Raw genomic sequence first — 13554 nt, 5'->3', positions numbered from 1 at the left:
AGTCGCATTTAGGGAAAGTCTTTTACCCTCTTCACATTTTCCTCTTTGACTGCTTAGGCCGCTCCTCCTACTCTCCCGAATGTGCTCGAGCATCCAATAAGACAAGCCTTCTCAGTGGCCACACACACACAGCAACGAAATAGGGAGAGGTGTGTGGGGAACTCCCTACTCATGAGATAACATATTTGGTAGATTAAATTGCTTAGATACAAACGTTTTATACTGAGCAATTGTAATTAATGGCCTCGAACGTTACATGGACCAACTCTGGAGAATGGTTAACTCTGGAATATAATGTAACCTGCAGGAACCTGCAGCATTCAATTTTCGAAGCTTCAAAATTAAAGAAACGCCATTAGAGATTTTGAAAACTACACTGACTCCAAACGACTTAATTTTACTTGGTAGAATAACGTAATTGACTGCAGATAACACAGGTAGTCTGCCAGACGGAGAAAAAAATAATTAATTTCGGACTGTGCTTGAATTGATCCAATATGTGACAGACTTAATCAAATCCGATTAAATGTGTCGATGCAAGTGAGCATACCATCTTTTTCTTAAACAAATTCAACGCTGTTATATCGTCAGTGTACATGAACTGAAAGTGAAACAGCATAGTCGGATAAGTATATTTAGTTGTTCTGCTTTATTCTACTGATTGTCCTGTCCACATGTAGGCCTACATTCTAACGCAGTGTGCGTCATGTCTTTATCAGCGCGCCAAAATCGACAACATCATCCAGTCTATTTTAAGTGTGACATAGCCTATTTGATTTCACTGATTAATAGTTCCATTGTCCTCCGGGCAGTTTGAAGCATCTGAAGTTCTGAGTAAACATTTGAATTAACACCACATGAAAGAATATGGGTACCCCCTTAGTCCCTGCTGTGCGCCAGGGTTGTAGGCTATGTGTGAGCTAATTAAGGTTAAATTAAGATCATTTGGTCGTGAGAGGATCAGCACGGGGTGACGGAGGTTGTTGTAAGATGTAAGAACGGTGAGAGGTTTGGAGTTGACAAACGGTGAGCATGAAGACCCTCCAAGTTTCATTCTTGAGTTCTCTTAAAAGGTGCCATGCCATCCACATTCCTCATGTTTATTGTGTCACTTTCTTGTTTGGAACGTGAGATGACTTGCAATAAAATAGGCCTACGAAGTTAAAACGAGATTCCCTTCGATAGATCATGTTCAGGTGAACACCAAAGTCATAAACGAATATAAAGTCAAACCATAACATGTCGATGCTGATTTTTAAAAATCTATGATTAAAGTTTTGTAGGCTATATGTATATTTTGATCACATTTACGAGCAATTATCCTATTTCATATTCCTTAAACATGTAGGCCATATGTGTAGCCTTACTTTATTATGTATGTATTTCATCAAGTCACATAAAATAATGGCCTATCAATAAAGACCCTCTGAATGTATCTTGACACATTACTGCCTCTGAACAAGTGCTGCTGATGAAAAATCCCAGTTCAGAGGCTTGTCAGTGAGGAATATTGCTATAAGATACGTTGATAATAATATTGTTTAAAATGTACAATTACAACCTGTAACATGTCTAATAATTCACAAAGATAGCTTACTAATCCTAACAATTGGGATAACTCAATTTGATTCAAGCCTGTAAATTCGAATAAAAAATTGTCATAATACAGTTTAAAAAAAGAATGTTGCTACTTTATATTAGTTTTTTTCCTTAGGCTACTGCCTGACAGACTCGTGGAGTTTCATTTATGGTTTCCTAACATTACTATCAAAACTATTTGATAAGGATTTTATGTCACGTAGTCTAATCCTTGAAGCAATGTAGAACATATTCAAGGATAATCAGTCAATTATGAACTGTTGGGATAAATTCTCTTTAATAAAATATATATTCAACACGGACAACTACAATAACATTCGTAATTTATTTGATTTGTTTTGTCTATGAATGCAAACGATTGAGGATATCATATCTCTTATTTTAGAAAAACTAATGTACTCATTTACTCATGTATAATAATGCTTTGCTCCAATCATTTATATTGGTGAGCCTATTTATAGAATATTTATACAGCATTGTGCATGGGGACCAATTTAATACCTAGACTAGGCATTTGTGTTTACAATCTAATTGCAAATACCGTTTTCTGAAGCTTTAAAAAATCCAGGACAACATTGTATTACTCAAATTCGAAGTGCATAGGCCTATTTGTTTATCAAATTTATCAAACTGTAACCCTACATGAAAATTCGGCCTTAAAACGCATAAAGAAAGTAGACAAACTTTTTATTTAAACACCAGCGTTATGCAATTTTACGAACACCTCGCCATTTCATGATGAGTTAATAGGTTGCATGTGTAAAATATGGGAGAATTCGGCTTTGGATGGTGGGTAACTTGTTATCCGTTAGTTATTTGCTTTCAAAACCAGCGCTTCGGTAAAAGATATGGAGCGACCCCTGTCGATCTTTCAGCGTTTAGTAATGGAAGTATGTGCCTAATCATCATAACCTTTTATAGATTTACCCATGAAATCTACATTTAGTTTACAACCTAGCAGGCCCTTTGCCAATTCAAAAAGGCTCTGGCCAGCAATTTCCTTGGACACAAAGTTAGTGTCCAAAGAAATGAATACTTAAGCTGCAATTATAAAGGCAGTTTTATGCTTAAGTAGGCATATGATAACATTTGATACCTGAGTAACTTTGCTCATTGAATTGTTACACTGCACTGCCCTCATCAGTTTTTTTGGGGGAACTGCATTCCAAGACGTTTCCACACATATAAACATTCAAACCATAGCCATTTTAAGAAAACTAATATAAATAGGTAGAGGCTGAGACAATTATACGGTTACGAATTCTTCACGTTAATACTGTACAATAATTACGCTGGACATCCCAGTATGGTTGGTTCCATGCCAGCTCAGAGTAGCCTACTGGAGAAAACAATAGCCTATAATTGAAATCTCAATTTCCCATCCCTCCCAAATCTGACGTGAAATTAGGAGGAATGAGCTGTGTTTTAGGTTGTAGTCCAGGTGAAAGTCTAAATATGAAACAGGCGTCAAATGTGTCATAATGGCGCCACTTAGTGATGGTAACACGTAAATACACTCTACTGAACAATGCTGTCGGTGTGTCTGTCGAAACTTTGTCAGTCCGCTAGAGAATACCCAGACACATGTACTTTCATATATCTGTAAAATAACCCTCCTTTCCGTTAATTTTTTTCACTGAACCTATCAGCTGCAGCTCATAGGATAACCCCCTCCCCTTTACACCACCATCACCCCCCTCCACACACACAGAGAGAGAGAGAGAGAGAGAGAGAGAGAGAGAGGGAGGGAGAGAGAGAGAGAGAGAGAGAGGGGAGGGAGAGGGAGAGGGAGAGGGAGAGGGAGAGGGAGAGGGAGAGGGAGAGGGAGAGGGAGAGGGAGAGGGAGAGGGAGAGGGAGAGGGAGAGAGAGGGGGGGGGAGAGTGAATCAGACTGGAAAACATTACAATGCAGCTGTCCAATAAGTGGGAGACCGAATGAAGTTCGGAAGGATTGCAACCAGTGTAGATCTTAGTTACTACGAAACTGCGAAACCATACAGTTTCGTAGTAAAAGGTATTTTGACAATTTACCTAGGCTATGTGAAATTATATCCCATACTAAGTCAAGTTCAATATGCAAAGTGGAGCACAATTTAAAATGCTCAACGTTTTTATGAGGGTGTTGATGTTCAAATTTGATATAATATCCTGGTGTCAGTTTTTAGCCTTGGATCAATCCAAACAAACTCTTGGTCCTTATAGTTGATTGAATTATATAGACTACATGGGCACCTCCATTTCACTTTACTTCACTTCATCAACAATGTTTATATTAAGCGCTTAATTAAACACAGAAGAATTCCAAAGTATTCAGAACACCCATAACCGCAGACCAATACACAAACCAAAAGTGCATATTGGAATAGATTTTAAAATAAATAACCGTCAATCACCCATATGTGAAACCTTCAGTTCGTGCACATGGGCTGGCTGTTATTAAGGACGAAACTCTGGCGGTTTACATCAGCTCTCAAGGCCAGACTCGACTCCTGGGGTTATGTATTGAAACGTCAGAGTATTGTTTATGCTTGTGTTTGGTGACCATAATGAGGGAATATTCATGCTTCATTAAACCAAATGAATCAACAATAGTAATACGAAAATAAATGTAACGTTTTAAGACATTTAGTCTCCAAAATAACGTATTAAATTATTGTAATGTCACCATTCTGTCCTTATCACCCAACCCTTAATCTTTCTATTAGGTTTATCTAACATTTGAAAGTGCTCATATACTACAACATAGTTTCGTCATATGAGTTATATAAATTTAATTGGCTGTGCTCGAAATGAATGTGCAGATTCTGAACGACACTTAGCGGACGGGTAGTGGCTGACCGGGTTAGACTTCAATAGGCCTTGGCCTCCTCGAATATTGCCTGCTATTAGTCCTATTGACACTAGATGGCAATATAGTCCATAGCATGAGTTTATAAATATGAAAAACTGCCTTTCAAGCGAGAATAAAACATTACAGTATGAAGCATAGGCCCTAACATATTAACTGGCATGCATTAATGCGTGACATAATTGTCATAATACATTGTAATATATCTCCCTTATGATGTCAGTCTATATGTTGCTTTGAAAGTAGTTTATTTTAATGCTTGGCCAGTTTTATGTCAATGTAGATAGATAACCTACACGTTTCTCCATTATTCCCATATCTCTCTCCCTGTAAGGTTCAAATACCCCTGTTTCATTTGGACACTTTTCTTGACCCGTCAACAGGTTACTTACAATGATCTTTTATTTGTCAATTGATAATTCAGTGTTGACTGTGTGCAATCATTGCACTGCAATGACATCATCTTTGTGTGAATTTAAAATAATTGAATGAATTCCACAGTCCTAAGGAGGGACACAATCCTTGGTACGGTCAAGTCAACATTTTAGGGCCTATGTTATGTCTGTGAACGCAATGTCTACACTCGTGTGTATGTCTTCTATTTTTTCAAAGACTGACTTTCTATAAGTGTGTTCTGTTTACAGGCCATCTAAATAAAAAAAACACACACAGTGTGGTTACATTCCCATAAATGTGTCCTTCGCTGGTCTTGTTTATGACGTCTTCCAATCCGAGAGGAGAGCGGAAGCTGTGTGAGGACACGCGGGCCGTTCAGCCAGACGAGACTGGAGATGACGCAAAGAGTGCGTGGTATGCAGCCCCAGACACATGGCCACCCATGGGTGTCTAAACCGATCCAAATGAAGATGTTAGATAAGTTCTTGGACCATGTAAACCAGGTGCACGTAAACGGTCTGATGTTTTATAGTGTAGGAAGGGCAAGGCAACGTCTGCTCACAGAACTTTTCATACCTCAAACTCTGTTACAAAGAAATCTCTTGGACAACCCAATGTTTGTGTTTTCAGTATCTTTTGTAAGTCTTGTTTATATGTGCAACGTATAATACACAATTTCTACAATCAAAGATGCTTGTGAATGATCTCTACTTAACCAGTATGTGTGTCAGTAATTAGATAGCAGAATTCACCATGGTTACATTTCACACTTCTTTATATATTGTATGTGAAAGGTCCAGGTTGGACTCTGCTTGTCTTTTTCTTAGAAAACACATGATAAACAATAACAAAAGGCTGGCATCCAAATAACAAAAACATTTTGTATAGCAGGTGGTGGTACAGTAGTCAATTAAATTTGAATGGCAATTGATAGTAGTTGTACCTGGTATAAGATTAAGACTAAATGTGCTTCTTTGTCAAATTTACCGACCTCACTAAAACAACGTTTCAGCAATGAGAATAATATACAATGATAACGAAAATGTGAAAGACAGGCAGAAGAATGTGGCCTAAAATATATCAGCTTTATTGAAACTTTTTACAAAATGTAGCAATGTCAAATGGTATACAAAAGTGCAAAGTTGCTGCAATTCATGTTATAAAAAGCTTTGTGTTGGCCTATAGTATTTATCTTTATATAGAACATAGTTACACTGAATATAATTCGTTTGCACAAATAACAATAGCAAACACATTCAAATCGTTTTTAAAAACTTATTTTGAAGGTGAAAAAAGTTGGTCACAAGAGGACAGCACAACGGTATAAGTGGTTTTTATAAGCCCTGTGCTTCTCCCTCATATCAACAATCTGCGAGTTCTATCCATTTTGTGTTTTGTTTTTCTCTTTTTAATGTCCCATCTAACATTGATTGGCACCGTGCTGGTAAAATATACAAATTATTATTGTTTATGTCTGACTGTAGCCTACGGTTAGATTTGTCTTTATTACGGTCCACATTCACTCCTCTAACTCGCACTGTTCATGGCCTTGGAACGAACGTCATGACGCGCTCACATCACACACGGCTTGATGTCTTGACACACATTCTGGTGATGGTGGTGATGGTGATGATGATGATAGTAAGATCCACTGGTCGATGGATGAAATGAGGAGATACCATTAAAGTTCAACAAAAAATCCTTCCTATCGCAGACTGAGGAGGAATGGCTCGGATAGCGCGGAATTCCAACTGTGGACAGGAAAACAATTGACATGTTAATTGAGAAATATGTCCAATGAATATGATCTATAATTACTTTCAGTATTGGCATTTTTTTTTTTTCTCCTTAATTATGTTATTTTTTCCGTTTTATCTAATTGTATGTGAGTACTTGGAGTTTCCAAGTAGTCATTTATTTTATCAAGCCGAAATTTCTATTGTACTTTTTTCTACATAATTTCTGGGTTTTGAGTCGTTTCAAAGGTGTGTTCAAAACAATTACATTGAGTCTACATAAAATATATTTTAAATATAATTTTAGCTGCATTGCAGTAGCCTAACATTTAGGGAAACCTCACGCAATCAGATTTGGACCAAATGGGACAAATTCAGAAAGATCAAACCATTTTGCATTCAATTTCTGAATAACCGAAGCTTTCAATAGTTGAACTAATCTATGTAGGCTTATCTTGCCTTTGGAATGACTGTAGCCTGAGGCACTGCTGTTTTTAATGTTTTATCAAATGAGTAGGCTCCGTTAGTTTATGGTTCGATCGATTAGTTATTTGGGCAATTATTTATTTTTTGAAAATGATCAGCTAGAACAAACCATGACACAGTCCAAACAATGTCCATAGTTTGCCAATGTCATTCTTCTCGTCACTAGAATCCGTCACTAGACTTTTCCATTGTAGGCCTTATATCCCTATAACAATACCATCGCTCAGATAGGTAATTAATCATCTATGAGGGTCAGATCTATAGTTAAAATTACGAATTACCACCATTCTCATGCCGGGTAGACACCGCGCGCTTCATCAAGGTCATAAGGACTCCAGATGTGCTGCTTGCACGCGTGCTGTTTTTCACCGAGAGACAGCAGGCATTATGGGCCATACCCTACTGCCTCCTCGCGTCCGTTTTCAGAGACAACATACGGCCATGACTGACAGTGGTTATGAGGCGTGTAAAGTCCAGCACAGATAACGGCCTATGTGTTCAAAATGGTTTAAGACGTTGAGTAAAGTTTAACAAGGCTTGCAGTCTCATGCGGATATTCGCTGGTTGAAATTCACTTCGGTGTGGTCCAACTTGAACAGCCTGTTTAGTTAACCTCCGCGACCCCATGGGCTTTAGAATGAGATGTCTCCCTTTTGGAAATCGCTGGAGTTTTAAAAGCCTCAATAAATTATAAGCATGTTAAACACGGTAGGCGATAGCATATAAATTATCAAAAAAGAGGAACACATACAAACAATACAATTTGGTGGGTTACTGTCGGTAGACGGCTATGGGCTATAAACAGGGAGCATATTATTTTTTAGTAAATGTTCAAAAGTGCAATACATTTCAAACTTCAACGCATAGCATAGTCAATTCAACAAAGTCCTCCATACATTGTAAATTTACTGAATGAATTGTCTGTTGTACGTTGTAAGTTGTATGCATTGTATATTTGTATTATTTACAAATACATTATTTCTAGGTTATATTTGCACATGTATCTCGCCATTTCTGACTGAGACTTGTGTTCACATATTCAGTTTATGAAGACGACTAAATGTTATCAGCCTAAGCGGGGAGTAACCGTTGGCGTGAAATATACCGTCAGGGTTTATCCTTTAAAATTAAGGATTATTGGTGACGTTTCTGTTCATGTTTTTGTGTTTCTATTTTTGTATCATATTTGTATAAATATGATTATCGTAAGCATTCATTTTCGAATGTGTGTTTTGACTTAAACAAGAACTATTTAGTCTAGGTTTGGAAAACACCCGTGAGAATCAATCTTGTGGTGGAAAACAGCATGGGTTACCGTTTGATTCAGAATTGCAATAGCCTACATTTGCAGCACATTGGACTGTACAAATTAAGCATGCGTAAAAATCACACTATCTAACGTGCAAGACGCATATTTAATATTACCTGAGATGTCAGAGGCATCCCTGCCATTCTGGTGCATATAGCTCTGTTCCAGCGAGTACGGCGACATACCGGAGTGTAAACCGGAGGACGCGGGACTGCTGGAGGCTATAGACTGCTGCTTGATGTAAGGGGAGCCACTGGGGGATGCCCAGTGTGTCGCGGTACTGGCGTATGGGGAATGGCCGTCCAATGCGCTGGCCATGGCTGGAGATGAGGGCACTGGGCTGCTGCTACTATCCGGTCCGTATTCCCCGTTGGATGACACCGGACAGCTTGCCATGTACGTGGATCCGGGACTCGGAGACATGTGGGGTACGTGGTGTCCACCGCTCAATCCATCATAGCCCCCGGCCATGGTGTTGGTCATCATGTCTAAGTTGTAACCGTTGCTGTGGCACGCGAGGGACGCAGAAGGCGCCTGAAAATCAAAACTCTGTGGTAAGATAGAAGTGCCGAAGCCTATCCCATTCATCATTCGATACATCGGCTTTAGGGCTTGGCATTTTCTCCGGAAGCCCCGAGGACGGCGACGAAAAGAGCCCTCTTCGAACATGAACTCGCTGGCTGGATCAATTGTCCAGTAATGGCCTTTGCCCGGCCTGCCCAGCCCTTTTGGCAACTTAATGAAACACTCGTTCAAAGAAAGATTATGCCGGACCGAATTCTTCCAGCCTTGGTACGACCCCCTGAAAAAAGGGAACCGAGCCTGGAGGAATTGATAGATCTCACTTAGTGTCAGTCGCTTGGTAGGGGAGCTCTGTATTGCCATGACGATGAGAGCGATGTATGAGTACGGCGGCTTTTCTGGTCTCCTCAGCCCAGACGTCACCTTCTTTCCTTTTGCTCCGGTCGAGGAGCTCTCTGCTACGGCTTGTGGGCTCATCATGGTGGAGTGAAGGACGCTTGGGCTCGATCGCAGAGGAGGTGGTGGGTCCAGCTGCTGCTGAGAAGTCTCGGTCGTCATGTCAGCTCCGCTGACGCACAACTGCCGTAAAGACGCGGGGAACAAAAATGCTGCAGATACAAATATGAAAAAGAAAAATCGGAAAGGTTTCAAATATGACAGCGGCTAAATGTATTTTCCTGAGGTCGGTTACAAGTTTCACAGTCACTGGTCCTCGGTATCCCACAGAAGTTTGAAAAAGGAAAAGGCTACCTCTTGTTCAGCTGGACTCTCCCTTTACGCAGAGAATGCGTGAGTGCGCAGTGACATACTGAGAGGGGGGAGCTTGGTATCCAGATTGGGGTTAAACGCCGTGTCCGGGGGTTCCGTCCAACACAAGGGCTCCGGTGGGTGTCAAAGTGTCGGTGAGTGCTGCTCTGCCGCTCTCCGGGTGGCCATCTCACGTCTTAATCCTTTAAAGGGGAGGTAAAGCCAAAATCCTAGACTAATGTGCGCGGTCACTAGGCCAAACAAAGCGCGACCACCTATCTTTCCTCTTAGACCCCCTCCGTCGCAGTCTCCTTCTTCAAGTCCGCTTGAATTCGGGACGACCTAAGACCCCCCCCCCCGCCTCCCCCTTTCCACTACCAAATCTGGCTCGTGTCCAATCGTCGACCGGCGGGCGTCACATGCAACTAAATTATAGCCCCTTTTCCCTCACTCTCTTTTTTTCCTCCCTCGTTCACCCTCTCTCTCAGACAGTCCAGTCTGGACATCTCAAATGCACGCAATTAAGTCATTTATCAAACCACGACCAGACATTCCAATCAACAGCGCCACTAGCCTCGTGCGCAAGGTAAAGAACTTGATCTATCCCACTTGTATGTTAAGTTAGGAAACCAATCTACTGTTTGGGAACTGTCCTTCTCTTTTGTGCAGGCCAGAAGGGAAATAACATTTTAGGTTACGAGAGAGGTTTTTGAGAGACTACAGTTTGTTGGCACCAGGCTATTGTAACACTCTATAACAGTCTCCTAACTATATTATTTTACACCAAAATATGCTTACAGACGGAAATGACGACTTCCTACACGCAAACTCGCTGCAACTTCAGCTTTCGTTTAGTTTTCACAGAACCCATCTGGGTCACGATGGAACACGAAAACAAACTGCTGCGCCTCGCTGAGCCGGGCGGGGAGGGAACGGGATGGTAAGGTGGTGGTCTTTCACTCGAGAGCATGCGTATAAGCGGGGGGTTGTTCTGAGTAAATGACTTTGACATGAGTGGAAGCAGGCTTTTTCCATCAAGAACGGCCCTGGATACCACACACAGCGCACAAGTGTCAGTTTACCGCCCCGGGCTCGAGCCGGTCCCCTGGGCCCCGTGTTCATTAGACAGAGAAAACCGAAATTAGGCGCGCGGGTGTCGACAGCTTCCTCCTATAGAGACATTGAATCCACAGATTTATTAAACATAATTTACTTTATATGTAATATCATCAGTTAAAAAACGAATCAAGTTCAATCGTATTGCATGCATGTCTTGGCTTGTAGCGTGCTGTATTATAATTCCTCAACCTAAAGGTGACAACATAGCTATAGGGAAGACTGGCTATTTTATTTGGGCTCACTTCCGCCTGTATGTGTGCTTGCGTATGTGCTTGACGACAGTATACTTTAAGGGATATTTGAACAATCACTATCAACAATAACTTTGCACTTCACAACAAAGGATGTGAGGATAAAATGATGTTCCACCACGGCGCAGTTAAGGTTTTCAGAACCTATGGCCCCAGAATTTCCTGCAACATCAAAACGTGTGACCCCTGCTGTGATCAGGATGCCTTGGGTAAAAGGAAGCTTTGCTGTGCTCCGCTCTCTACTTTGAAGAAATCGACACACAGTCTCCTATTTAAGCCTGTGTCCAGTAACAGCATGCTGTTCGTTTCATTCGTGAGAGGTGAATCTCTATATTTGATCGAAAATCTAATAATTTTGAATGGAGGATTAAGGTAATAATGTTGATATCTAAATGTAATTAAATCCAACGCTTTCGCCTTTGTCAAGGCAAATCAGTCAGTCTTCATCCAGAGCTAAAGTAACAGTCTATTTAAGCCTTTCACTTGTTGTCCGAGATTTAGGTGTCAACGACTTCGAAATCAAATATAAAAAACAACAAAAACCACCGGTAGCACATTTTATTTATCAACATACACCTTCGGTTAACGAAACCGTTAGTTATATTAATGACAAACTCAATGCATTTTACGCACACGTAGCCGTGTCCTATTTCTTTTCAAGTTTGATGTTTATTTGAACTCTACAGATTATGAAAAGAAGGCAATGTATATTTAGAAAATAATGAAGATTCGACTGTTTACTACAACTTTATATTGATGTTCCTTGGTTCATTCTTTTGAGCATCTAGGCTACTGCTTCCTTTCCTGCTTTCCCTGGCGTGTTGTATGCGCACAGCGGGCCTCCATTCAAGGAGAGACCCAGAGGTCATGCGCAGTTGCACCAGACGGGCTGTTGATACGTCCAGTTTTGCATGGTGCATTTTTTGTTTAATTCTGTTTAAATGAGTACCTATATCCGGGAAATACGTGGAAATGTGTGGTGTGATTGAAATTGTGTGGACATTAAGACTCAATTCGCTAAAGCCCTGTCCAATTTTGTGCTTGTTCTTTGGCGTATTGTGTAGCTCAATCATTTTCTTTGAGAGAAAGGGAGAGGAAGAAAGCCACAAAAAAGAGAGAAAGCCGTCCTCAGCCTCCAGTGACAGGTGTGTTGTTCCGTTGTTTCACCTGCAGGTTGCAGCATTGTTCCTGAAAACCGAACCTCTCACCTGTCACCTGGCCTACCAAGAGTTGATTTTTGTGGACTTTTGAAAGACTATGTTTTTGGATTTGGATGTCAGGTATCTTCCTTGAAGTTGCTGCCAAGTTCTTATGTGTTAATGACACAAATCATAATTTACTCAACAGTTATAGTTCTGAGACTCGTTATGAATGCAAGCGTTACTTACTTTTGGATAAAATAGCCTATAATGAAATGTAGGCTTCTCTATTTTATTTTTCGATTCTGGCAAACCATTTGTCAGGTGTTCTGGCTCTAATTTTCATTTAGACGCATTAAGATTTACATGCAGCATTCAATACAATTTATTTGATTTAGCCAACATGTTTGAATATTACATGAGAACACATTTTATTTGCTTGGTTCAAGTTTGGCTGAAATGCTGTCAAAACATGCGTCGTTTAAAATTGCACGCATAGATTAATCTGCTGGTTTGCGTATATCGCTGACAGATCGATACGTGATCATCAACTTTTGGTTCAAAAGGGCTCTCTAATTATAATAAAATATATTAAGAAAGTGTTATGATTAATGGTAACCTACTTTCATTTGTCAAATTAATAATGCATTGTAATAGCCTAGCCCAGACATAATAGTTCCAGGTTTGGTAAACCCTTAACTTTGTGTTATACAGTGTGTTTTGGGGTTTGATGGCTAGGCTTTTATGAATCTATTTTGTTATTCCATTTTCCGAAAATAAATATTAACCGGTTATAGATGAACATGCTAGTGTTCATATATTTCGCTGAATTATTAAACTTTATTATGACCTTGAACGTGTCTTAATGTTTTTATAATGATGGTGAGGAATGATTAGGCCTACCTAATGACTATTAGGCTAAAGGGTATGGCATACTGTGACAACAAAGTATTTATTTATATTATTCACATGAGGCCCATCACATTCTTTTGAAGCCTAATCATTTCCAGATTTTATGAAAGTGCAGATCATTTTTGAGTTGTTATGTTGTTCTCTAAAACAAGGTAGGCTAACTTCCTCATTCCGGAAAGTCCAGTTTTGTCTATATTGGCTACTGTTTTATTGTGCTGCCGTGGTGTATGTTGTAATGCTTATAGGCTTATTATCTTCATAATTAATGATTAATTGTTGGATTAAATTCATGCGTTAGATTTCTTTTTTTTACTAGCAATTCTCTGTCAATGTTTTTCATGTGAATTGTAATTTACTGCTCGGTGGCCTTTTGGTTAAATAAACTATCCACGTTGCCAAAACAGCATGACGTTGAGTAGACCTTCTTTGAGGCAGCTATTGGGCCGTCTAACGATCACACATGAAACAGAAACACACACCGAATCCACGC

The 13554-nt window shown here is 40.0% G+C and overlaps 1 protein-coding gene across 1 annotated transcript; it reads right to left on the bottom strand.

The window, feature by feature from the left end:
* Positions 1-6397: 6397 nt before the first annotated feature.
* On the bottom strand, positions 6398-9454 carry foxf2b (forkhead box F2b). Its single transcript, XM_084692942.1, has 2 exons — positions 8491-9454; positions 6398-6594 (listed from the first exon to the last, which is right to left on the bottom strand). The coding sequence occupies exons 1-2, from the start codon at positions 9452-9454 to the stop codon at positions 6416-6418; spliced, it is 1143 nt and encodes a 380-aa protein (XP_084549068.1). The 3' UTR covers positions 6398-6415.
* Positions 9455-13554: the final 4100 nt, after the last annotated feature.

Source organism: Hypomesus nipponensis, chromosome 26 (assembly GCF_054491055.1).
Source record: "Hypomesus nipponensis isolate SF chromosome 26, ASM5449105v1, whole genome shotgun sequence".
Lineage (NCBI taxonomy): Eukaryota > Metazoa > Chordata > Actinopteri > Osmeriformes > Osmeridae > Hypomesus > Hypomesus nipponensis.
The sequence above is the reverse complement of the archived record's forward strand: the minus strand, read 5'-3'. Positions and strand labels throughout refer to the sequence as shown.